The following is a 27,988-nucleotide window of genomic DNA, read 5'->3' on the forward strand; positions in this document are numbered from 1 at the left end:
AGGTGTGGGATACTTTTGGGACAGCACCTCACACTATTGCCTCGGCTGGCCCAGGACTCACTATACCACAGGCTAGCCTTCACCTCACAGCAACCCTCCTACTTGTACTCTAGATAGTTGGATTAACTCACTTGTTAACAGAGTTCTGAGCTGGGAATGACACACACAGCTATAATCTCAATAGTCCAGAGGCAAAGGCAGGAGATTGCCACAAGTTTGAGACCGGCTTGGTCTACTTAAGGTTAAATCAATAAACAAAACGTTTTTTAAAACATAAAATATGTGTATTCTTAGCATTCATTGCTTAAAACTTTACAATGGTTTTGCAACTGACTCAGATGAGTTATGAGGTCATATGCTGCTTGCTGACTGTTACCTCTGACTTCTTACTACACTCCCAACCCACCCCCTCTCGGTTTGCTCTAACTAGGACGGATCTCCTTAGTCCCAAACACACCAGGCTTTTCCAACTCAGAATATTTGCACTTAGAATTTCTTTAATTGTGTTAAGCCACTTAAGTACACACAAATGTAGTGTGCCATAGTCATTTTAAATGAAAACTACGATCATGATTTTCCTGCTCCAAATATATGTTCTCTCAGGTAACCCATCCGTGCATCCTTTGTTGACAGTGCCATAGAGTTCCATTCAAAGGAAGGGACCTGCAAAGTAAGTAGTTCATTAGAATACACGCTTTAAACAGCCACCGCCCTTTTCAATTTGATTTCCCCACCATTAGATGGAGCCCCCGTTGTGCTAGTGAGGGGATATATAAGCTTTGCAGTGACAGCTCAGCGATTTATAAAACATAAACACAGCTGTAAAATGTAGAAATGGTTTGAGTAGTCTCTAAGAATGTGAGTTAAGAGTGTATATATGATTTGTTACTTAGTGTTATATGTTGTAGTTGAGTGTGTGTGTGTGTGTGTGTGTGTGTGTGTGTGTGTGTGTAAGCGCACGCTAACACACAGGAGACACAGGGAGAGGGCACAGACTAGATACAGAAACAGACTCTCTGTGGACACCACATCTACTAACCCTAGACCTGGGAGTTCTCGGCATCCAGAAATGTTATAAATAAAAGCCTGCTACAGATTAGCAGCCTGCCTCCACCACCTAGGAAAGACAGAAGCCAGGCATGGTGGCTCACAGCTGTAATGCCAGCACTCCAACACCGAGGCCAGACTGGGCTACCCCAGTGAGTTCCCCACCAGCGTGGCACAGCATGTTGCCTTGCTTCAGCCCCACTCCATTTCTCCCACTAAAAATAATGGGAGAAATAGACAGGATCGAGAGGGGCGTGGAGGGTAAAATCGCTGGCTGCTCCTCCAGGAGACCTGGCTTTGGCTCCCTGCACCCACACGGTGGCTCACACAGTCTGTAACTCCAAGTCCAGGGCATGCGTCCTTTGGCCTCTTAAAGCATCAAACAAAGACGTGGTGGCAGACAGGCATACAGGCAAAGCATCCATGTACATAAAATAACATTTAAAACAAAACAAAGCAGGAAAAAAAAACCCCAAAAATGAAAAAACAGCCTGAATGAGTATTTCTTGATCTCACAGCTAATTATAAGCAGTACTTGATCGGGCCTCCCTGAACCCAGGCATTCACGGGATCACAGACCTATGACTGGGCAAAACACCCACACACATAAAAAATAAAATACATTTTAAAAAACCAAGGTAAATTTAAAAACTTTTAAAAAGCAGGGGTTTCCCACACCTTTCATCACGGGCCCTTGGCTAACGTGGGTTTCCAACATTTCTCCTGGGCTGCACTTTGTGAAAACTGTGCCCAGGTGTGAGCACGAGTGAAGGGAAGAGCTACAGGCACAGAATGAATACGCTATGTCATTTCTAGGTTGTCATGCTGTAATGCTTAAAAGGCCAGCCTGGTGCCGGGAGTAGTAGTGCACGTCTTTAATCCCAGCACTCAGGAGGCAGAGGCAGGTGGATCGCTGTGTGTTCGAAGCCACCCTGGTCTACAGAGCAAGTCTAGGATAGCCAAAAGCTATACAGAGAAACGTGTCTTGAGAAACAAAAACAAAAACAAACAAACAAACAAAAGCCTGGCCTGTTTACACAGAGAGCTGAGTGTCTCTGTTCCAAACAGTAATGAAATTGCTTGTTAACTTTTTATGCCATCTTGTAATAAAAGCTGAAAATTTCCTGTTTCAACTACTTTAAAATTCCCTTTCTATATACCTTGCTAACAGATTTTGAAGAAATCATATAAAGTAATAAAGGGTTTAATGATATGATGATGTAGAAAAAAATAGCTTAAAGACATTTATTTTTGTATTGAATGTTAATTTGAAATCAAGTGATTTTAGACCTGAAGTTCAATAATATACACATGGGCTGGAGAGAGAGCTCAGCAGCTGACATCACACACTCATCTTGAGGAGGGTCAGAGTTTGGTTCCCAGCACCCGTGCCAGAAGGCTCACAACCACTTGTAACTCCCGCTCCTGAGGGACTCCTGCAGCCTCCACAGGCACCTGCACGCAGGTGCATGTACTCACACTCAGATACACACATACATAAGTAACTTTAATAATAAATACAGCAGCTGTGTAAACCACAGGACAGGCTTATGAGCTTTCCCTGAAAGGCTAGAGGAGCCTGCCCAAGGCTCCTCTAATTCACTAAAGCATGACCTCTGACCCCTAGGTCACGGGGACCCTCCTGCCTCCACCCAGAAAACATTTCTGCCTCACAGCTCCCTTCCTGCTTATTCCTACAACATCAGAGAATCACATTTCCCCTACATAGCATATGTAACATACTACGGCCTTTTCCTTTTAAACCCCTGTCCATAATATCTGACATGCAAAAAATAAACAAGCCAACCAGTAAAATCTATGTTTGTTTTGTTTTGTTTGTTCGTTTGTTTGTTTGTAGACAAAGATACACCATGTATCTTTGGGATGCCTGGAATGAAATAGATAGACCAGGCTAGCCTCAAACTCAGAGATCTACCTGCACCTGCCCACTACCACCAGCTCTTCATTTGTTTAAGACAAGATCTCACTACGTAATGGATCTAGCCTTGGCCTTGCTATGTGGCACAGGCTAGCCTCAATCTTGAGATCCTTCTACCTCACACTTACAAGTGCTGGGATTACAGGCCTGTAAACCATGCCTTAAACACACACACATACACACACACACACACACACACCCTCCTTGTGTTAGGCACACAGGTGCAGATACACATGCACATGTGTAAAGGGACCAAACAGTGCCCTGCTCTGTCACCCTCTGCTGTCTCTCACTGATCCTGGAGCCAGGCTGGTAGAGCAAGCTCCAGAGTCCACCTGTGTGCCCACACAGCACTGGGATAGGTGCGGCCGCCATACCCGCCCCTCCAGGTCTTTGTAGAGGCTGAATTGCATAACTGTTTCATACCTGAATAACACGATAGCCCAAAATCTCCAAATGTCGCTTTTTCATTGTAGACTGTCCTTTTAAGTGAGGAATGTTTGAACAAAAGGCTCTTACATCCAAAAATTCTAAAGCAATTCTACAAAAAAAAAAAAAAAAAAATTTACTTCCAAAACCATAATGACAATTTAACCAGTGACCACAAGCCTGTCAGGAAAAAGAATGCAGCCATATAAACTAACAGAAGCTAAGTAGCTGCAAACCAGAACACTACCAAGGAGCTACTTTGTTCATCTCCGAGACACAGTGTCAAGTAGACCAGGTAGTGGTTTGAGTGACTGTCCCCCAGTCTCTCCATTGGAATACTTGGTCCCCATTTGGTGGCTCTGTCTGGGGAGGCCCGGGGAGGTGGGGCCTTGCTGGAAGGAAAGATGTCACTAAGGGTGGCCTTAGAGGCTTCCAAACCTCTCGCTCTGCCTGTGGTGTAAGGTGTGAGCTCTCAGCTGCCCCAGTCACCGGCCAGCTGCCATGCTTCCCTTGCCTTGATGGTGATGGATTCTGAAGCCTCTGGAACCCTAAGCCCAGAGTAAACTCTTCCTTCTCTAAGGAGCCACGCCCATGTGTTTCATCCCAGCCACAGAAGACATTGTGACAGATGAGCCTTGAACTGCTGATCCTCCAGCTTCTACTGCCAAGTGCTGGGATGGCAGGCGTCCACCACACCCAGATTTCCACTGAAGAAATTAGTAACTAATGGTCAAGCCTTTTCCTCTAAAGAAACTCTAGCAAAACATATAACTCCCATGGGTTTCTTTGTCCAAAACGGACTATGAGATTCCTCCTTCCGTAAAGCATTTGCCCATGAAGTCAAAGCAGCATAGCTGTGCTCTAACAGGATTTATATACAGCAGCAATGCAGACGTGGCTGAGTGCTCTCACAAAGCAGAGGAGGATGAGATACAAAGAAGACAACACTGGGCTGATGGACAACAAGGCCATCACCCGTGGACACCTGAAGGACAGTTACAAAGGCAGAAGGCAACAGAATAGAGGCAGATGGCGTTTGAGTAGCAGGTGCTATTACAACCCTTAATAAAAGATATAAAATATAATGCCAAATATAACCGTTCAAAAATATCCCAGAACTAAAGTATCAATTACCTCTCAGCTTCTGGGGGAAGTGCAGGGTCAACTCCTGAAGGATTTGGTTCCCAGTGTATTCTCAGTGATTTCCCTGGAGTTACACTATGGCTTCCGTAAGGAAGAGGGGTTTTTTGTTTATCCAAAATGCATTCAAAATCTATTTTTAAAAAGGATAATCAATAGTATAAAGTAACCAATAGTATAAGTTATATACACACACACACACACATATATATATACATATATACATACACACATGCATTTAAAAAAGCAAAAAAACAATATAGCTCCCTGGTTATCCAACTCACTTTGTAAAGTATTATTCAGTGTACTCTTCTCTGAAAATAAATAAATACTAAGCAAGTATTAAACTACTGCACACAGCTGGCTACCCTCAGCACTGATCTCTGGCAAACCATACCAGAGAGGTTTGCTTTAAGTCAGGCATACTGACGCATGCCTGTAATCCCAGCACTTGGGAGGCTGAGGCAGAAGTATGACAAGGTAGGATTAGCTGAGGTGCAAACCAGACTGTCTGGGGAAAAAAATTATTTTAGTATATGTAAGGTTCTTTGTCATGTTTGGAGGATGCTAAAACAACCCTTCTGAAGACTAGTGAAAACAAGGCCGAGCCTTCCTATATAAACTGCACGTACAGGAAATAAGTTGACACAGAAATGGACAAAATGGAACAATCAGCACAGAAGGAATGGCATGTGCAGGAACGTGCTGCTCTGGCCTCCCTTGTGAATATAGTTTTGGGCAAGAAGCAATTGGTAATGGCTACTGGGTCAGTGGGGCAAAGGCTCATGAGGGAACTAGCAGATGAATCAGCCTGAAGAACATTATAAACCCACTGAGGAGTGATGATCTTTGATACAACGTAATAACAAGGAGCCATCTGTGAGACAGTCTGGCCAAGGACAAACAAAAGCTGTGACCCAATGAAGACCTCCCTCCAACTGCTGGTTTACCAGAAAGGTAAGAGCGACTTGAGCATGTTAGTGCCACAGGAGCCAAACAGAAGGGTCTAGATGATGAAACATTTTCCAGGAAATTATAAGTGTGAGGGGGAAGATGTACAGAACTGGGGGGAGGGGGATGTAAATTAACCAAATGCAATGTTCGGATCCCAATTTGAACAAATAAATCATAAAGAATATATAAGAAGCAACAGGAAGGCTACATAGTATTAACACATTAGAATTATTATGCCTCCTCATTTCTGAGTCTTGCAATGTTGCTTTGCTGGTCTAGAATCCCAACACTCAAGTCATCCTCCTGCCTCAGCTTCCTGCAGAAGTGAACTCTGAGTTTATGCCACAGCTCTCAGCCTTATCCTGTACGGTGGTTTGAATGAGCTGGTCCTCCTACTCTCAGGCATTTGACTAGAGGACCCCAGTTGCACTGCTTGAGGATGCTTAGGGGGTGTGGCTTTGCAGGAAGGAATGCATCACTGGGGGCAGGCTTTGAGGTTTCACAGCCTCCTCCCACACTCCCTGGGCGGTGCATCAGTTGCTGCCTCCGTGGTCCTGCCCTGACTTCCCTGGATGGTGGACTACAAGCTGTAAGAGAAATAAAGCTTCTCCAGAACTTGCTGTTGGTCATGGTGTTTATTTCGACAATAGACACAGACTAGGACAGATGGTCTGACCCAAAGTTTACATGAGGGGGGCGAATCACCTGTGTGAGGGATGGAGAGGGGGGGCCTTTAAGAGGTCAATTAGTCATGTGGGCAGCCCCTCATTACGTTATAAGATCAGCAGCCCCACCAGTCAACACTAGGGAGGTGGGGTGCATATGGAGAAGGGCAGGAAAGGCCTATACTTTCCACAAAGTCCGTCTGTGCGTTGGTTTCTTGGATTTTGAGATAGGGTCTTGCTCTGTTGCCCAGGCTCACCAAACCTCCTGAGCAGCTGGGATCACAGGCATGTGGCACATTCAGGAAGGACAGAACCTTTTGAAGTGTTTAGTGAATCTACATCTGGCCTTTACTTAGCACTGGTGAACACTAACTTTGTTTATTTATTTATTTTCTGAAAAATAACAATATAGATGGTTATCAAAGTTAGGTCACAGGAATGCACTTGAGAATTTTTATCTACTTTGTCTGTTTGGAAGTTTTCATGATGAAAATTTCAAAAGAACCTATAAGCCTGGGGCTTCAGAGATGGCTCAGTGATGAAGAGCCCTTCAGGCCACTGCACAGCACCAGGATGAGTTTCCACCACCCAGTGTGACTCATCACCATCAGAAAATCCAGTCCTGCGGGATCTGGCTCCCTCTGCTGGACTATGTGAGTATTAAGGCTACACTAGTGCACTAACATGCAGGTAAGAAGCTTATATACAAAAATAAAAAAGTAATAATCTGTAAGAACAATTGCAAACCTTTCTGAAGTTGCAGCTAATTAGAAGACTCTATTAAAGTGAGTTTAGTCCGAAAGGAGCAGACCCACTACCGGTGACTTACCCACTGTGTGGTAATAAGGCGACAGAGCAGCGGCTTTTACACACCTGTGTCCTCCCAGGACCTCTGCTAACATTTTATAGATCTGTTGTTGTGCTCCATTCATAACACCAATATCTTCAGGAAAAATTTAAACATTAAAAGGCATCCTAACTTGACAAAGTGAAAAACAGAATTTTTTACCAAGAGCCTCAGGACTGTGCATGCTGCTCAGCGAGTCTGTCAAGTGTTCACCCCCCAAGCCTAAGGACCTGAGTTTAATCCCCAGAGCCCAGCTAAAGGTGGAAGGAGAGGATCAACTCCAGATCGCTGTCCTCAGACCCCACACCTGCTGCTGTGCACAAGCACGTGCACACAGCTACAAGTAAATAAACGTACTAAGAGCCTGATGGAATCCACGTGAAAGAACTCTCAGTTCAAGAGGGGACAAGTGATTGCTCTCTTGTGGTTCAGTGTCCCAGTTAAGAAATCCCTGTAAAGTGAATTCCATACAGAAGCATTTAATAAGCCATACGCCCTCTTGGAAACACTAGCCACATTTAGACTTAATGGTAATAATAATACTACTGTATTACCTAACAATCTGTTCTGGAATTAACTATACTTTCTTAGCAAAAGAAAACTCGTACCTTTGTTATACTGCCGTTGACAAAAGCGGTCGTGAAACCACGGAACCTGAAGCTCTGGGCACTCCAGGCAGACTGCCCTGTTTAACTCCATAAAGCGAAACTGGACCCTTGTACTTAGAGACGACGGTATAACTGAAATTAAAAACAAATTGCTAATGGGATTGGATAGCCCAGACTCAGCAGAAACAATTCATCTCTTCATACCGTGACCCCCACTTTTAGTTGATCCTGTAACTCTTTTTTCCCCTTTTATTTTATTTATTTATTTATCTATTTCTACTTTTTCCTGACAGGGTTTCTCTGTGTATCCCTGGCTGTCCTGTAGACCAGGCTGAACTCGGAGATCTGCCTGCTTCTGCCTCTCGAGTGCTGGGACTAAAGGCATGCGCCACCTTCAAGGCTGATACCTTAAACTCTTCATGAGAAAGTCACGTGACTTGCACACAAATGCTTCACATCTTTAAGTTGGTGTGTTTGGTAAAACGCTGAAGACCGACTTCTACACTTTTTAAATTCTAAAGCTACATTTTAAAAAATGCTACCAAGAAAGTTCCCTGACTTCCTTTATGATCTTCCATATTGTGGAATTTGTCCTAAGGAACCCAAGGTTTTCGTGTAACTCTCAATGTTTGTAGTGAACTGGAAACTACCTATAAAATAAGAAATAAGGGTAAAGGACGTCACTAAAGTGACATGGCTGCAGTGCATGCGCAAGGCCCTGGGTTCAATCCACAGCACTGTGTTTTTTAAAGAGGGGTGCCTAGTTTCAGATGACAAAGCTTTACCTAGCTATATAATGGTATGCTATGAGTCCAGTAAATAGACGAGATCAAAAATATTCTATGACATGAAAAGTTGTTCATTGAAAACAGCAATATTTTAAAATTTCAATTTAAGGGCTGGAGATGGCTCAGAGGTTAAGAGCACTGGTTACTCTTCCAGAGTTCAATACCCAGCACCCACATGGGAACCATCTATAATGAGATCTGGTGTCCTCTTCTGCCGTGCAGGCATATGTGCAGGCAGAGCACTGTGTGCATAATAAATAAATAAATAACATTTTAAAAGCAATTTAAGATATCCATCCATTTAAAAACATACTTTGAAACTTTAAATATTTATATGAGACCAAAAGAAACCATCCAAGCACTTGGGGAGGAGGCAGAGGCAGAGCATTTGCTTAGCATGCAGGACACCCTGGGCTCACTCGCTCTACACAGAAGAATACAAGGAAGGAGAAGCAAGAGCCACCCCGTTACAGTGGGACCCCATTTACTTGGGGTGGACCTAGGGATAATATCTAGCTTTGATACTGTTTTATGTATTTTCCAAAGTTTCTCCAACATTCATAATTTTTTTTTTTTTTAAGACAAACTCTCAATACAAGGCCCTGGCTGGCCTGGTCAGCTTCAAACTTTCAGCCATCCTCCTGTCTCAGCTTCCCAAAGGCCGAAATCATAGGTATAATATATAGGTATGTATATTATATACCTATTGTATAGTATATGTTTCTAATTATAGTCACATATATATGTAGACACACGCCCCCCACCCTCCAAGTCCTGGAGATGAAACCCAGGGCCTCACAAATGCTAGGAAATAATGTTATTAGCCTTTAAATGCCTCATTATGGACACAACTGACACTTGCAAATAAAATGCATGTAATAAATTCTAAAGATAAAATGTAGATACATACTTTCAAGTTGAGAATCTAATCTTGCTAAGAACTGGATGTTAAACATTTTCTTTAGCAGATCTTCTGGAAAATATTGAAGTATAGCCAAAGAAAAACCAAGAAACACTAATGTTACAGGATCCAATGTATCTAAAAAATAAATTTAAAATTATAATGTACACATTTCACATATACATATAGACAGTTAAGCTGTTTAGATAGAGCCAAGGGTTTTTTTTTTCTGATATAAAAGAAAACATATCATATCAACACAGCACTCACAAAATTAATCTATACTGTTACAAGTCATTTTACAGTAATTTTGGGCTAGAGACAGAGTAAGAAAGATGGACAAAAGAAAAGTACTGTTGACCCAGCATGGTGGCATATACCTTTCAACCCACAATTCAGGAGCAGAGGCAGGTGGATCTCAGTGGTCTACAGAGTGAGTTCCAGGACAGACAAGGCTACATCTCACGCCAGCACAGCCCAGTCCACTGAGTTCCAGCCTACACACCTGGGATAATGCTCTAGAGCTGCTGACCTCATAGGCATCCACATGGCTTACGTCACTGCCCCCTCAGACAACAGTAGTCTACCATTTCCATTCTCCTGCGTCTCCAGTGCCTGGGGCAGCACCTGACAACCACTAAATGCATGGTAACTGCCGACTACAAGGGCAGAGCCATGCGCCAGGCAGATCATTTCTAAAACTGTCAAGTCAACAAGTAACTGGGACTGGTCTGGGAATTCTTAAAGGCCAATCTATGCCAAAAATCATTAAGACCCTACACAAAGAGACAGGAAAGGGAAAGAAAGTCCGTGCCTCTGTTGTCTGCTTCCAACAGTACAGAGGACTAAACTAGTGTGCCTAGACACTTGCCTTGTTTATGATTTGGTCTTCTTTCAAAAAATAAATGCAGTAAAGAAATCCAAAAGGAAAGATTTTTGTTTGTCTGGTTTTGATTTTTTTTTCCAGTACTAAAACATTATTTGAACCTTTTAAAAAGAGATACAAACTAATCAGCAGCAAAGCATTAACATTTCAGACAAATCATAAATATCTACCAAGATCTTAAAAAATGCTTGTTTCAGCCAGCTGGTGGTGGCACAAGCCTTTAATCCCGGCTGGCAGATCTCTGTGAGTTCGAGGCCAGCCTGGTGTACAAAGTGAGTCTAAGACAGCCAAGGGTATACAGAGAAATACTGTCTCAAAAAACAAACAAACAAACAGAAGAAAGAAAGAAAGTGAGAGAGAACAAACTGCTAACTATTAGGGGCTGGAGATCTGGCTCAGCAGGTAAGATCACTAACTATTCTTCTTGGGAACCCAGGTTCAATTCCAGACCCACACTGGCAGCTCACAACCATCTGTCACTCCAATCCCAGGGGATCTGACACTCTTATCTGGCCTCTGTGGATACCAAGTACACACATGAAAGCAAAATACCCATGCACATTGTATGTATGTATGTATGTATACACACACACACACACACACACACACACACACACACACACACACAGTTTTTAAAGACAGAGTGTCTCTGTGTAAAAGAGCCCTGGCTGTCCTGGACTCACTTTGTAGACCAGGCTAGCCTTGAACTCACAGACATCCACCTACCTCTGCCTCTCGAGTGCTGGGATTAAAGGCGTGCACCACCACACTTGCTAAAGTAAAATGTTTTAATTAAATTAAAAAGCATCTATTAAAAGGAGACAAAATTGGGGCTGGAGCAATGGCTTGGCAGTTGAAAGTACTGATTGTTCTAGGTCAGCAGTTCTCACTTATGGGTCATGACCCCTTTGGGGTCAAATGACTCTTTCACAGGGGTCACCTAAGAACACTGGAAAACATAGATACTTATATTATGATTCATAACTGTAGCAAAATTAGTTATGAAGAAGCGATGAAAATAATTTCATGTGGGGATCACAACATAGGAACTGTATTCAAGCACTACAGCGTTAGGAAGGTTGAGAACCACTGTTCTAGAAGATCCCAGTTCGATTTCCAGCACCCACATAGCAGCTCACAACCATCTATTAACACCAGTTCCAGAGGACCAAGCACCCTGGTCTGGCCTCCAGGAGCACCAGCCATGTAAGTGATACACAGACATATACGTAGGCAAAAACACTTATACCTATAAAAATACTTTTAAATGGGTCCAAACCATAAAATATTTTATGTACCACAACAAACTAGCACACACAAATACAGGAGATGGAAGTACTGGCTAAAACAAAGCAACCAGACCATCTGTAATGTGACACGTCTTCAATAAAATAGCCAATTTCTATTGTTTAAGAAAAAAAAAAGACAAAACCAACAACAACACAACAAAACCCAAGAAGAAATAGGAAGGAGGTGACAAAATTAAACAAGATCATTTTCAAAACAAAATAGAAGCCAATTCGGAGGCTTCTCACTCCTCTAAGGAGGCTGAGCCAAAGGTCAAGACTTCAAGGGAGGTGGCTCAGTGGGTAAAGTGCTCGCTATGCAGGCACGAAGACCTGAGTTCTAATGGCCAGAGCACACACAAAAGGCTGGCATGGCTGTATGCACCTGTAGCCCAGGGCCAGGACATGGAGACGGAAGGGTCCTAGGAGCTTGCCCAACCAGCCAATCCAGCCCCATCAGAGAGCTCTAGGCTCAGTTCTGACCATGCCTCAAACAGCAAGGGAGAGGGGCTGAGGTGCCTCAGGGGGAAAACAGAGCTTACTGAGCAAGTTTGAGAGCCTGAGTTCGGATCCTCAGAACCATATTAAGCTGAGGGAAATGGGTCAACTGGCTAAGAATACACAAAAGATCCTCAACACAGGGAAAGTAAAGGACTATCACCTGAGACTGTCGTCGACCATTACACACTAAAATGTGCACGTGCGTGTACACACACACACACACACACACACACACACACGCACACATACACACGAATCTCCCTATATGGAAAACAAAAAATTGGTAAGAAATAGGGGCATTTTAAAATGCTGAAATACCTGGCACTGTTCATTAGCATGGTCACAAGGAAGACTGTTCGACAGGCGGTAGGGCGCTTGCCTGTAACCCTAGCACTCAGGAGGCAGAGACAGGTGGATAGCTGTAAGTTTGAGGACAGCCTGGTCTACAAAGTGAGTCTAGGAAAGCCAAGGCTACACAGATAAACTCTGTCTCGAAAAACCAAACAAAAACAAAAAAACAAAAAACAAGGAAAACCGTTCCCTTTCCCTGAAGCATACAGAGTGGGTAATTTAAAGGTTCCTCATATGCAGGCCAATGCTAAGGTTCAAGCTAACTAGGGATTTACTACACAGATGTCTATCTCTTCAATTTTTGTTTGTTTGTTTGTTTTGATTTGTTTTTTGAGACAGGGTTTCTCTGTATAACCTCTAGCTGTCCTGGAATTCAGTCTGTAGACCAGGCTGGCCTCGAACACACAGATATCTGCCTGCCTCTGCCTCCCAAGTGCCTGTCCCTTTAATCTTAATGGGGTTTTGAAAACCTTGATAACAAAAGGGAAAAAACAAAATCTTTTCCCCAGAATTCAACACTAAGTTAAAAGTGGGGATTAAGGGGTGTTGTATTCTAGATTACAGGAGATGAAACAGATAACCACCAAAAGCAACAAGTAAACAGTAGACAGTACAGTGGTTATTTGGGGTACAACTCAAGAGACTTTAACCACAAACTCTATTAGGTAGTCAGGGGCTATTGAAGCTTGTTAGTGTGCAAACAGTGTGTGCTGACCCAGGGAGCCTTGTCATTCTTAGTGTGCAAACAGTGTGTGCGGACACAGGGACCCGTGCCATTCTTAGTGTGCAAACAGTGTGTGCTGACCCAGGGAGCCGTGTCATTCTTAGTGTGCAAACAGTGTGTGCCGACCCAGGGAGCCGTGTCATTCTTAAGTGTGCAAACAGGGTGTGCGGACACAGGGAGCCGTGTCATTCTTAGTGTGCAAACAGGGTGTGCGGACACAGGGAGCCGTGTCATTCTTAGTGTGCAAACAGGGTGTGCTGACCCAGGGAGTCGTGTCATTCTTAGTGTGCAAACAGTGTGTGCCGACCCAGGGAGCCATGTCATTCTTAGTGTGCAAACAGTGTGTGCGGACACAGGGAGCCGTGTCATTCTTAGTGTGCAAACAGGTTGTTCCTACTCAGGGAACCGTGTCATTCTTAGTGTGCAAACAGTGTGTGCCGATACAGGGAGCCGTGTCATTCTGGACAGGTATGCTTCAGTAATACACTGCAATATGTTTTGAAATAGTGTGTGTGTGCGTGTGTGTGTGTGTGTGGCGGGGGCAAGAGAAATAAAAACAAGAGTGAAAAATATTGTCATTATCAAGTCCACACAGTGGATATATCGGTGTTGCTTGTTCAATTCTTTTTTTTTTTTTTTTTTTTTTTTTTTTGGTTTTTCGAGACAGAGTCTCTCTGTGTCGCCTTGGCTGTCCTGGACCCGCTTTGTAGACCAGGCTGGCCTCGAACTCAGTGATCCACCTGCCTCTGCCTCCCCAGTGCTGGGATTAAAGGCGTGCGCCACCACGCCCGGCTTGCTTGTTCAATTCTTACAAACTTTAACATTTTCATACTAAAAAAGTTTCAAAGAAATGGATACTTTCCTTCTTTCAAGACACAACAGGAAGGGGCAGGTGGACCTCTGCAGCCCAAGCTGGTCTCAATCAATCGTTCTGCCTCACCAGGTGCTGATATTACAAAGATTCAACACCACACCCAGCTGAAAACATTTTCAGTACAGAATTTCCAGCTATTATGAATGCCCAGTTATTGAAGGCCACTACAACAGCTCTTAGCTCATATTTACAAGAATCTGCTCATTTACTCACTCATTATACTGTCAAATGCTTTACCTACCTAGGTAAGAATTAATGCATTGAACACACGCTCCAAAAAATGCATCCTTTTGAGGCGGGTCATAGTTCATAACGCTGAATGGAAGAATAATAGCAAGGATTGAAAAGGGGTGGATCTGTATAAATGAAACAAAATTTAGTATAAACTTCAGCAAAATTAGTCCCAACCTTATCATTTTAGATGACGCTTTTCTAATATGCCTATAATGAAATTACAAATGTATCGCCTATGCAATTTTACACCCTGCAGTGATTTACTTAAATTCGTGACTATTAGTAACTGTAAAATGTCAGTACAGCAACAGCAAAGTCAGCCAAGCTACAACCTGATTCTGTGTAGAAGCCTGTTCCAGGACCACCATTCCCCGAGAGAGAGAGCAGGAAGCAGCCCCAGCTACTGCTGTCATCAGTGCACTGATCAGGACAGCATCCTACAGCCAAGCTAGTCCCTTCAGTGAGAGCCAACAGCATTTTTCTTCCATACTTTCTTTGCCTTTGATACTTTTGAGTTGGGGGCCTCACTCTACAGCCCAAGCTGGCCTCAAACTCCAGGCCAGTTGCTGAGATTATGGGTGTGCAGGCCTGGCAGCGCTGGGGGCGGGACCTAAGGCCACATGTGTCGACACAAGCACTCTACCACCTGTTTGTTCGCTCACCGGGCACAGAGCTCAACACCTAAGACATTTTTTTTTTTTGCTCAACTGTGAAAAACACTAGCTTCTAAATACACCTCATGCTAGTATGTGTACTACCATGACTTTGTAAGTAAACATCTTCTCCATGATCCATATGGGAGCTTTTCCTATGTAATTTGTACTGACAATTTAGGAATGCCGCTGTCAGCCACACCTTGTAATTTTCTCAGTCTTCACGCTGATCTCACATTTCTAATATTGTGTGTGCATACGTGTGTATGATGTACCTGTGAGTGTGTGTGTGTGATGTGCCTGTGAGCATGTGTATATGATATACATATGTGTGTGATGTGCCTGTGAGCATGTGTGATATGCCTGTGTGTATGTGTGTGTATGTGTTTGCGTGTGTGTGTGTGTGTGTGTGTGTGTGTGTGTGTGTGTGAAGGGCCTGTGAGCATGTGTGATGTGCCTGTGTGTATGTGTGTATATGTGTTTGCGTGTGTGTGTGTGTGTGTGTATGTGTGTGTAGGGCCTATGAGCATGTGTGATGTGCCTGTGTGTATGTGTGTGTATGTGTTTGTGTGTGTGTGTGTGTGTGTGTGTGTGTGTGTGTGAAGGGCCTGTGAGCATGTGTGATGTGCCTGTGTGTATGTGTGTGTATGTGTTTGTGTGTGTGTGTGTGAAGGGCCTGTGAGTGTGTGATGTGCCTGTTAGCGTGTGTGCCATATCCGAACATGTAAGTCAGAGGATAGCTCTATGCAGCTGGTTCTCTCCTTCCATGCTTACAAGGCTTCTGAAGAACACACTCAGGTCCAACAGACTTGCATTGTTGGGAGGCAAGTGCATTTACTCACTAGGCCATCTTTCCAGGCCTGTAATGATGATACCCGGGATTACAAAAAAAAGAAAATTAAAAATCAGTTATTCCCTATCATGAAAATATACCTAATATTTAAAATGTTGCCATCTAATTAAAAATTCTTGCTGGTTGTGATGGCACATGCCAGTAGGATTTGCTGAAGGAGGTGGAGGCAGGAGGATCACGTGTTCAAGGCCAGCCTGGGCCACACATTTGAAAGCTGAGCAATGGTGGCCCACACCTTTAATCCTAGCACTTCAAAGGCAGGGGCAGGAGGATCTCTGTGAGTTCAAGGTTAGCCTGGTCTACACAGTGAGTTCCAGACAGCCTGAGCTACAAAATGAGATCCCGTCTCAAGGACAAAAACAAAAGCCAACAAAGCCTCTGACTTCTGATCATAAGGACCAAAGGAATCAAATAATGACCACCAATCTCTCCAGATCTATGGCTAGACGAACAAGTGGCTGTTTCCTTCTGTTTAGTTTGGTTTGAGAAAAAGTCTATGCATCCACTTTGACTTTAAACTCTTGGCAACCCTCTTGCCTCAGCCTCCGTCCCATCCTGCTCCAAAGTGGTTTTAAAGAGAAAAGAAACAAACTGATGAACTAGAAGCCAGAGTTGAATTCTTAAGCTTCACACACTAATCTAAGTTTGAAAAAGAACTACTTATAATAATGATGATGATGATGTTGTTTCTAGAAGCTGAAAACAGCCGGGCACCATGGTGCATGCTTACAATCCTAGCACTCGGTGAAGCAGAGGCAGATGGATCACTGTGAGTTTAAGGCCAGCCTGGTCTACAAAGCAAGTCTAGGACAGCCAACGCTACACAGAGAAACCCTGTCTCGAAAAAGAAAAAAAGAGGCTGACAACAGTGTGACAGTAACGTCTGACACTGAACTTCACCTTTTCGATCTGCTGAACAACCACTGAAGCTATCCTGTCGAGCAGCAGAGTGCTGAGGTAGTTAGTTTTGGAAAGAAAGGATGCGATCTTCGCAACGTTAGTATGGTCGATCTCATCCACAAAACGCTGCAAGGCGCCGATGGACTCCTCAACAAAGGACTCGTGCAGCCATTCTCCTTTCAAAGTCTTCAGTTCCTCCCACAGGAGATCCAGGCTGCTGCTCTGCCGCAACCGATGATGGCCCCAGTGGTCCAGCTTGTGCAGGAGGTTCAGTTGGTTCCTAGCAGTGCTAGCCAAGCACACGTGGTCACTCTGAACCCAGCGCATGAGCGAGGCCACCAAGTCACTCAGCTCCTTGAAGTCACACTGGGGCAGGACTGCTTCAACGCGGGAGGCCACTGCTTCGTTGAGGTAAGGGAAAGGGAGCAGGGAAAGAGCAGTGACCAGAATAGAAATCTCACTTGGTGTGAAGCTGGCTTCCAAACGGCTATTGCATAAGGGATGGGGGGGGGGGTATGTGAAGGGGGGGGAGAGGAGAAAAACAAAAAGAATATAATAAACCCACCAGCAACAACAAAAACACACAAAATACATAGTTAAAGTAGTGTTACACAGTCCTTGTAACAAGTGACGTAATCTTAGAAAGCCGTTTCATTTAAGACTAATTGGCAAGATATAGGTCACAGGGGTCACTAAGGAAAGGCTAAGGTGGCATAACCATGCTTCAGACCTTTTTAAGCAAAACAAAACCATCAATGGGAAAAAAGAGGTCGGCTTCAGAGCAGTGCCCAGTGCCGACACTGGGGAGTCTGAGCTCACAGTCTGCATGACCTTGAGAGCTGCTGCGACCTTGAACAGTCCCTGGCATAGGGTGATCCTCAACAATGCCAACTCCTTTCCTAGTTACATGGACCAGACACATGGACACATGAAACACAGACATACCTGACCTCACTCTCTATTCCTCCTTTTCTAAATCTGCACAGTAACTATCCTGCCATGAGAACAGCAGTTCTTTTTTGGTTTGGTTTGGTTTTTGTTCTTGTTTTGGAGACAGGGTTTCCCTATGTAGCCTTGGCTGTCCTGGACTCCCTTTGTAGACCAGGCCGGCCTCAAACTCACAGAGATTTGCCTGCCTCTGCCTCCCGAGTGCTGGATTAAAGGTGTGCGCCACCATGCCTGGCAAGAACAATATTTCTTAAACAACAAATTAAGAATTGGGCACTTTAGGTTTAGAAGTGTAGAAGAAATAATTCAATTTACATTAAATTCAAAACTGTGTGGCTGTGATTTTATTGTAAGTTGTTTTTGGAGTTCTGAAATCCTACCTAAAAAGAACAAAGAGCACACACAAACCCCACTGACTGATTGCTTGGAAAATAAAATATTCATAGTATCTCATGCTAACCATGGTGCATTGGTAAAGGTATGGTTGTCCGCTATTAATAAATTTAAAGAATAAAATTAGTACTACTTCATTTTAGCGCAATCAAATCAATGAAACACTGAGTGAATTCCTAGTTAGAACACAATGTTACACATCCAGGGAAAATAAAGTGATCATTATATATGTTTGTTCAGTTGTTTAGTGGTATTGGGGGAAATGACACTCAGGGTCATGTCTGCTACTACGGCACACTAGGTATAGCCCAGATCTTAGAACCTCAGGAAAGAGCCATTCAAATTAGTCTAGAAAATTCCAGCTACTTACACACACACACACACACACACACACACACACACACACACATACACACAAATGGATAGACTTTGAAATGAAATACTAATGGAATACTTTGCTTTTTAAATACCGGTACATAAATCTTACCTGAGAAGTAAGTCTCTGAGTTTCACAAAAAGCTCCTTACTGTGAAAATGGAGAGCCGTCAGTGCCTGGGCTATCTTCAGTAGCTCGATGGATTTATAGCTCTCCAAATGTCTCTGCAGAACTGAGGCAACTCTACAGAGAACACGTGCACAACCAAGTCACTGCTTGTGTATTCAACAATCCCTAGACGGGCGGCAGGCCCCACACTCTGCTCTATCTCAGGAGTCAGTAAAATCACCTCCTTTTCTCTCCTCACAGAACTGTCTCAAGATGCTGAGAGAAACATAAATAAGTAAAATAAAGTAGAAGCAGTCATGAAACCTTTGGAAAGGGGGAGAAAAGCAAAGATCACTTAGTAGTTAAGAGCGCTAACCGCTCTTCCAGAGGACGGGAGTTCAGTTCCCAGCACCCACGTGGTGGCTCACAATGCTCTGTAACGCCTGGAGACCCAGCAACGTCCCCTGGACTCCGCTGGCACTAGGCATGCATGTGATACAAATACACATATGTAAGCAAAACACTCATACATATAATTCACATGTTTTTAAAGAAGAGCATAGCTTTACAAAGAAAAGTTCACAGAACTGGCACCAAAATCCACATCACAAAGGACATTTTTTTTCCCAAAGTTACTCATAATCAGTAACACTAGTCTCATTTTCTTCCATAAAAATCTTCCAGCCCTCACATGGATATGTTAAAAGAAATCAAAAAAAGAGGGGGGGAATGAGATGGAGGAACCATCACAAATTAAGCACATGCAATTTGAATGGGCTTTCCCTTCTAAAGTCTCATGTTACCAGTAAGCTACTGTACGGCATTACGGGTAACAGTGGGGCAAATCCATATGGAAGCTTCTGGAGACACAGCCCTTGCTCTATTGCACTGGGATGCTCTGCCTCAGACTAACAGCGGTAGAGAGGACATAAACACGGCTGTAAGCAAGTCCGTCTCTGCTCTGAAATCACAAACGAGAACGTAAACAGTGCTATAAGCCGTCATTCCTTATTACACCAAAACAATTAGACACAAGCATTTGCCAGGAAAACATCGGTACTTGGGAGCGACAACTAAACTGAGCACCACGAACTTCAGAAAAGGACTACTTTTTGATCAAGTGTGAATTTCTGCTCTCCATATTCTCCATGGCGCCCACCACTGTCAGTGCTTGCTGGCTGGTCAGGTCCTCCGTCATCAACAGCACAGTTGATTTAAGCCTAGAAGCAAAAAATATGTTTTGTGTTTTTTTGATGTTAGGAAATTGGCTTTCAATTTGTTTTAATTAACAGTTCTGGGGGTAACAAATCGAAAACTACAGATCCTTGTACTGTGGAGATCTTGGAAGCCCCGCCTAAGGGAAACTGCTCTTCCTTACTTATGCACAGATTTCTACAATTTCCGGGCTGCAGAACTGGGTCAGAAGGCCAGGGCATGTACTGCTTATGCGGAAGACCCAAGTTAGTTCCCAGCATCCATTTCAGGTTGGTTCACAATCACCTGTGGGTCCAGCTCCTGGGAGTTACAACGTCCTACAGGACGCTGAAGGCACCTGCACTCACACACATGCATGCCCACACATGCATGCACACACATGCATGCCCACACATGCATGCACACAGTTACATTAAAGATAGTTTTAAAAGACTACCACAGTTCTAACCATCCCATATACTTACGGTGAGTAAGGGAATCCTATGCATCACATACCGCTGGCCGCACAGCCTAGAGAGGGAGGCTCTGACGACACTGTGTATTCATTTAATTTATTTTCATCTTCTAGCAATATCTAAGTGTTTTTAATGGAATAGGATAACCAAAACACCATACAGAGGTCTATGTATATCACGTCCAGGCACAGATCTATATGTCAGGTATCTGGGAGGCTGAAGCACAACTGCAAGTGGTTTAAGACTCACTTGGATAAGCCGGGTGTGGTGGCGCACGCCTTTAATCCCAGCACTCGGGAGGCAGAGGCAGGTGGATCGCTGTGAGTTCGAGGCCAGCCTGGTCTCCAAAGAGAGTCCAGGACAGCCAAGATAACTTAGAGAAACCTTGTCTCGAAAAACCAAAAAAGAAAAAAAAAAGACTCGCCTGGATAACTTAGTGAGATTGTTTCCAAATAAAAAGTAGAGAAAGTATTCAGCTAGTACGTGCAAGACTCTAGGTTCAACTCATAGCACAACAAAAAAATCCAAGCAAATATTCCAAAGATGTGCATTTATAAAAAAAAAAAAAAAAAGATGTGCATTTATACCAATGTCCTATGAAAATAAAATTCTTGTTTTGGTGTTTCGGGTTTTTTTTTTTTTTTTTTGGTTTTTCGAGACAGAGTTTCTCTGTGTGTAGCCCAGGCTGGCCTGGAACTCACTTTGTAGACCAGGCTGGCTTCGAATTCACAGAGATCTGCCTGCGTCTGCCTCCCGAGTGCTGGGATTAAAGGCGTTTTTGCCCGGCGAAAACAAAATTCTTTAAAAAAAAAAAAAAAGTGAACCAGACCAAACTCACCCAAGCTTGGTGCTATATGGGCAGCTGTTACTAAGCACCTAAGTACTTTTGTTTTGTTTGGAGCAAGGGGTGATATGGGATCCTGCTTTGCAGCTCAGGTTGGTCTGGGAATCTGTGTGTAAGCCATGGTAGCCTCAAATTCACAATAGTCTTCCCAAGGTCTAGCATCACAGCCAGGTACCACCATACCCAGTGAAGTATGTGTAGCCGACGGTTTCCCCTTCCATGGTCCCTGGTGACTTTGGTAAGTTCCCGAGTCCCGAGGAGAGCTAAGCACACAGACTCCAACTCGAGAAGTAAAGCGTTTTAGAGTGAGCTTACTGTTTCTTTACTTCAGGTCCCGCCATCGGTCCCAACGCGGCAAACAATCGGACAAAGCTCAAGGGATGAGCAGATGAAGGGATCATCTCAGCCAGCCGCCTTCGAGCCACCTCAATGAATTCGAAACTATGGAACTGCAGAGAATGATACAGGCTGAGGATTCTACTGATGGACTCCAAATCCAGATGGTCCATGTTGCTTATAAACACTTTATTGCACTTCTCGAGCAGTGGGTAGTAGCTGCGCTTGACGTTGCGGAGAAACAGGACTATCCTCCTCGCAGTGTTGACCTGGGAAGAGTCTACAGTATCAAAAAGCAGCTCTGTTTTGTTCACAAGCCGTTCTTGAAAACAGTGCGATATTAAAGAGGAAATGCTGACCATCAAGACAGACAAGGCCCTGAAGGGAGGAAAAAAAGCACACAGAATTTTATATTACTAACAAAAATGACCAATTCTAAATTAAATGACTAGATATGGCAAGAAATTGGCAAGCATATTGTTTTATGCCATAAACTGTCTCATTCGTTTACTCCTTTTTTTCCCCCTAGCACCATGAGAAACATCCTCTGGCTCAGACTCGGAATATCATGTTTTCTGCTGTCATGTGCAAGGATGTGACAGATGGATGGGAACACGGTATGTAAACCTGCTAAGTTAAATATCTTAGGTCCTGCTGGGTGCAGTGGCGCATGCCTGTAATCGAAGCACTCGGGAAACCGAGGCAGGTGGATCTCTGTGAGTTCAAGGCCAGACTGGTCTACAAAGTGAGTCCAGGATTGGCAAGAGTACACAGGGAAACCCTGGGGGAGGGGAGTGCGGGAAGAGGGCACAGGGACAACTTAGGTCCTTTAGAGATCTCAACAATACCAAGTAGCTTTTGCCATTGCTGCTTTATAGATGAGGATGATGAGCTCACACAGATGAAGTTACAATGATGGCTGACAGATCTCTATCTGCACCCAAGCCCAGCATCTTCTAGCATCTTCCCGCCCACACAAGCCTCCCAACTAGATGTACCTTAAGTCCTGTATGGTTTCCAAGTTCCTATTTACAATGTCAGCTATTTTTCCCATTAGTGGACTAAAATAAAAATGCTGATCAGCCAGGCAATTGGAAAATATTGACAGCACGTTCATATCAAACCTATTGAAGGAAATACAAGTGAGATCATTAGTATCAATAGGAACACATGACACAGTTAAGATGTAAAAAGCAACAAGAACACCAACACATTACTAATACAGATGAACAGCATGTGTCCAGTGTGTGCAAGGTCAATACATTACTAATACAGATGAACAGCGTGTGCCCAGCATGTGCAAGACCCTGGTTTTGGGTTTGATCCTCAACACTACAGAAAAAAAACAACAAACACAAAAAACAAAAACAGATGGATATAAATCTGGGAGGAGAGAAGGGTATGTTTTCAGGGGTATATTCTGAATATACTCAAAACACATGTATGAAATTCTTGAAGAACACAAACATTATGTTAAGAAACATCAAATTTTCCAGATGATTTGATTATTTACTATTATAAAAATACCAAATGATGATTCTTTTGAAGTCTAGTACTTTAGAAAGATTTAAAAGAAAAGCACTCACAATCATCTGAGTTTTACTTACTGAATTTTGAGGTAATTTTTGAGGAATACTGACTCATTTGCGTATTAGCAAATAAAATTTCTGTGAAAACTTTTAGAACTTAAGTGTAAGAAAAATGATTCAATTTCTTCAAGTGAATGGCAAGACAAAAACGATGTGTTAGCCAGGCATGGTGGCACACGCCTTTAATCCCAGCACTTAGGAGGCGAGGCAGGCAGATCTCTGTGAGTTCAACGCCAGCCTGGTCTACAAAGCAAGTCCAGGACAGCCAAGACTACACAAAGAAATCTTATCTCAAAAAACAAAACAAAACAAACAAATGAACAACAAAACAAAAACAAAAACAAAAAAACCAATGTGTTATACAAATTCACTAGTTTCCTTTCCCTTTTTCTTCTATTTTGTTGGTTCTGGAGATCAAAGACTGGGGCTTATGCACACTTTGCAAGCACACTCACATTAAGCTACATTCCCAGAACTAGGTTTTAATTTGTTGCTATTGTTTGTTTATTAAAAGCTTCAATGTTGGGCTGCTGAATTGGCTCAGAGGTTAAGAGCACTGCCTGCTCTTCCAAAGGTCCTGAGTTCAATTCCCAGCAACCACATGGTGGCTCACAACCATCTACAATGAAACCTGGCGTCCTCTCCTGGTGTGCATGCAAAGTACTATGTACATAATAAATAAATAAATCTTTTTTTTTTTTAAGCATCAATGTTGGGGCTAGAGAAATGGCTCAATGGTACATACTGCTCTTCCAGAGGACCCATGTTGGCTTTCTAGCATTCAAATCCGGTAGCTCACAACTAGCTCTAACTCCAGCTCCTGGGACTCCAACACCCTTCTCTGGCCTCTCCACAGGCCCCTGCACATATGTGCACATGTACCCAGCTGCCACACACACATACAAAGAATTTTTTAAAATAAGACCAAAAAAAAATCTATCTTTAAGCATGGGAATGTTCATAGCACAACATATAATACCCCAAACTGCAGCTAATCTGCATATTTATTTCCAATCAATGGGTAAATTCCACATAGCCACAGAACAACATAACGCAGAGCACTAAAAAGAAGAAACCTCTAAGCCAGGCGAGGTGGTGCTCGCCTGTAATCCCAGCACTGGGGAGGCAGAGGCAGGTGGATCTCTGAGTTTGAGGCCAGCCTAGTCTACATAGGAAGGCCAGGACAGCTATACAGAGAAATCCTGTCTAAAAAAAAAAAACAAAAACAAAAAACCATACATTATGGAGGAATCCTCAAAACACATGGAGAAAACTAAATATAAGGGACTATACTATAGGATTTTATTTCTATTTAAAAGACAAAACCTAATTTTTGGTGTGAGGCGTGAAGATCCTTTGGCAGGCCAGCAAGCTGTCTCAGTGAGTAAGCTCCATGACCTAACTTCAGCACAGCTTCTGAGAGTTGCTCTGACCTCCACTTGCAAGCAGCGACACGTGCATGCCCCACCCTTTCCATGACCCGGGCAAAGGGAAAAAAATGAATGACCATGGAGAAAAACACCAACCAGGAAGTCAAGATCCCTTTGGGATAACAAAATGGAACCCGAGACTCTAAAGAGGATTTCTGGGGAAGTGGTGACACTGGGCGTTTGTCTGCTTTTGAGACAAAGTCTCCCTCTGCAGTCCTGGACAGCCTGATTCACTATGTAGCCCAGGTTGTCCTAGAACTCACAGAAATCCTCTTGCCTCAGCCCTTCCCAGTGCTGGGATTATAAGCATGCACTGCCTGGCGTGATCCTGTTTCTCTTTTTACCTTAAGTGTGTGCGCGTGCATGCGGTGTGCGTGTGCGTGCATGTGTGCGTGTTATAGGACAAGCCATGGGATTCTGTTCTCTACTTCCCCCATGTAGGTCGGGCTCAGGGATCCAAGCCCGATTACCAGCTCAGGGACAGGTTATCTTCATCAACCCCCAGAGTACCTTGCTGGTCGCTGTGGTGGCTCTCAGGATCTCTCTCCGACTCTGAGTTCTCGTCCCTTGGCTTCTGCTTGCCTAGTCCCTACTAGCAGTGGCTTTTGGCTATCTCAGATTCCTAGGCAGGAAAATCCAGAAGACTTCCTAAAGCGGTTCTGCTATTGTCTCTGCTCTCGTACAAGGAGGACCTTCCACACCTATCTGTAGAGTGTGCTGTCTGGTCACAAGGATATCCTGAATAGAGTTCACATTGTCCTTGATGATGACCAATTACGGTCACACGAAAACACAGCTGTATAGTTTAGAAAGCACGTTCGCAACAGTGCCGTCAACAGCAGCGGACTTGAAGCTTACACTCTCTTTCCATTTGAGCGTATTGCCAGCAATACAAAACAAGCTGGCTGAAAGGTGGCATTTAACAAGAGCAGATATTGCTGTAGACGCTTACTTTAAGAAGCTTTGAAGCTGGCCATAACCTGTGGTCACTGCCTACACACAGACATAGGGAGTGGCGGAAAGTCAGCAGGGCTACACGGCCCTGCCGTTCCACCAAACTGCTGTCTTCTTTTTTCTCCTTCTATAGTCCTTACAATCTAGGGGTCTTTTGTTATTGTTACTTATTTATTCGACGTGTACGGGTGTTTTATGGGCACCCACGAAAGATTCTCAGGAACTGAAATGACCGATAGTTGTGAGCGGCCATATGGGTGCTAGGAATCAACTGCCAGGCCACCTCTCCACCTTTGGAATTTGATTGTTTTACAGAATCTTCTGTTTCTGCAGCAAAACTCTTCCAGAGTCAAAGCAGTGAGTTCACTACTCCCTGCGACTCCAGCGCATTTACCTTTTATTAATACCTCTGTGGAAAGGAGCCAGGAACCTGCTGAGTTAGAGGGAACAGCTGAGACACTTGTCTTTCTTTATTAAAGAAAGAATAGTCCTTTTTTTTTTTTTAACAATTTACTCATTTATTACGTATATAGTGCTCTGCCTGCATGTACACCTACAGGCCGGAAGAAGTCATCAGATCTCATTATAGATGGCTGTAAGCCAACACGTGGTTGCTGGGAATTGAACTCAGGACCTTTGGAAGAACAGTCAGTGCTCTTAACCTCTGAGCCATCTCTCCAGCCCCAAGAAAGAATATTCTTTACACAGTTAAAAACCGGCACCCAGCACTCAGTAAATCCCAGCACTCTGGGAGGCCGGCGGATCTCTGAGTTAGAGAGCTGCCTGGCCTACAAAACAGCCATGGCTACAAACCCTCAAACTAATTGAGTTCAAAAGGTTTTTTTTGTTTGTTTGTTTTTTGTTCTTGGCAGGGGGAGCGGGGAGACAGGGTTTCATGTATGCCAGGCTAGCCTCAACCATGCTACAAAAGCCAAAGAGGATCTTGAACTCTGGCCCTCTGGCCTCCGCCTCTAGAGTGTATGACAACAGTGGTGTCATGCTGGGGGTGGAATCCTGCGTGGGCCTCAGGTATGCTAGCACACGTTCTACCAACAAGCGACATCCTCAGGCCCAGGGCATATTTTTTTTTCCCCTGCATATTTCATTCTTTTCCTGTAGTCCATTTTGATAAGCTCCCACAGGATAACACTGATCTTATACAACAAGCCCAGGGCACTTGCCTTTCCAGCCTTTTCCATCCTTCTGTAACCAGTGCTTCGACTAGGGGGTGATGGGCTTCAACAGCGAACCTCAAGACAAACAAGGGAAAGCAACGTTTAGTTGGGAAAGCCAAGAGACTACCACTAGATCAGCAAAGACAGAGCTCTGTGCCCCGCTGCTGGCTGGCTCCCAGGCACTGAGCCGAGGAGTAGCTGTTTACCTGAGGAGTAGCTGTTTACCTGTTAACCAACTATATTTCTCCAACATTCCACAATCAACCAGTCTCCCATACTGAAAGCTAGCCATTTCTACTTTCCTAATTTTCAAAACTGTTATTACTAGTTGGTATCAAAGAATATCTTTTTTTTTAATCCTTAAAATATTGCACTATCAGAAAAAAAAAACCTCTATCTTCTAGAAGAATGGTTTTTGCATGTTTAAAAGATTTCTTAGAAAATTAAATATAAAGTATAATTGTTTTCACAAAATTGAAAAAGCAACTTACTGTTTTACGTTGTATAACACATCCACCAGGGCATCATCCGTCATTGCTTGGACATGATTTGTTGCTACGTTGCAAAGAGTAAGAAACTGGGGGTGGTTTCTAACACACTCCGCATTCTTCTCCACGTTGGCCTTCTGTTTCTGAAACTGCCAAAGCACACTAAACGCACGACCCACTTGCTGTTCTGAGAGCGTGGCAGTATTTCCTTCAATAAGATCAAACACCTGTTCTTCACTGGTACAGTTCTCCATCTGAATAATTAAGGACGCACAACTGTAGGGGCGGAACTGAAACGCCCTCCACAAGAGTTGAGAGATGCCTCGTAGTCGGAGCATATTTATAACGAACAGGTCTCCAAAATTAAAGGTTTATTTTCCTTCGTTAGCACGATTTTTCTTGAGTTAAAAAAAGGCCATCTGCAGGTATAATGTGATAGTATAAAAACTGCTTTCATTCCTGGGTTTTACTTCCGTCCCGATGTCTCTAAATCCGTTCCAATGGAATCTGTAAAGCAACCAATTTACCTTACTCTTATCTCATTAATATCAACTTAATGTCTCCAAATTCAAATTTCAATTAACGAGGAGTCTTCTCTTTTGTTTGGACTACAGACTTGGTTCTTCATCTGAACCAGCTAGATCTGATCCAAAATGAAATACGCAGGAAAAAAGGGTTTCTTCCTGCACCTAATATTAAAATGTTTCTTTTCAATTCTGACCAAAGAAGCGGCAGAAGAAAACAAAATCAAACTGGCTTTTTAAAAAAAGATTATGGGCTTGCTTGTTTGTGGAGATAGGGTCTCATCATGTAGGCCAATATAGACGGATTATAAAAAGGTGACCTTGCGGAAACCATTTAACTAAAGGAGTGTGACACAGTAAGAAGTGCGGTGAGCTGGCGCCTAGCGGCGCACAGCCCCACGGTTCACAGGGGACAGGTATCCGGTGCACCTGGACACGGGAGAGCTGACCCTGGACCAACCTGTCTCCAGCTGCCCAGAACGCAACGAAGCTCCGCGCCAAGAACCCAAACACGCCAGGGGACACGGGTGCTAAACTAAACCACGCGTCTCAGGCGGAACCTGCAGGGTGTGA

The 27,988-nt window shown here is 43.7% G+C and overlaps 1 protein-coding gene across 1 annotated transcript; it reads right to left on the reverse strand.

Annotated features, from left to right (window-relative positions):
* Positions 1-477: 477 nt before the first annotated feature.
* On the reverse strand, positions 478-27,988 carry FASTKD1 (FAST kinase domains 1). The gene is made up of 14 exons (XM_084799489.1): positions 26,895-27,988; positions 26,410-26,478; positions 22,254-22,379; positions 21,235-21,633; positions 19,515-19,625; positions 18,409-18,540; positions 16,581-17,067; positions 14,182-14,296; positions 9,328-9,456; positions 7,630-7,761; positions 7,004-7,117; positions 4,550-4,688; positions 3,413-3,527; positions 478-663 (listed from the first exon to the last, which is right to left on the reverse strand). The coding sequence occupies exons 1-14, from the start codon at positions 27,227-27,229 to the stop codon at positions 568-570; spliced, it is 2,499 nt and encodes an 832-aa protein (XP_084655615.1). The 5' UTR covers positions 27,230-27,988; the 3' UTR covers positions 478-567.

The sequence above is a fragment of the Acomys minous genome (genome assembly GCF_964271855.1).
Source record: "Acomys minous genome assembly, chromosome: 10".
In the NCBI taxonomy this organism is placed as follows: domain Eukaryota; kingdom Metazoa; phylum Chordata; class Mammalia; order Rodentia; family Muridae; genus Acomys; species Acomys minous.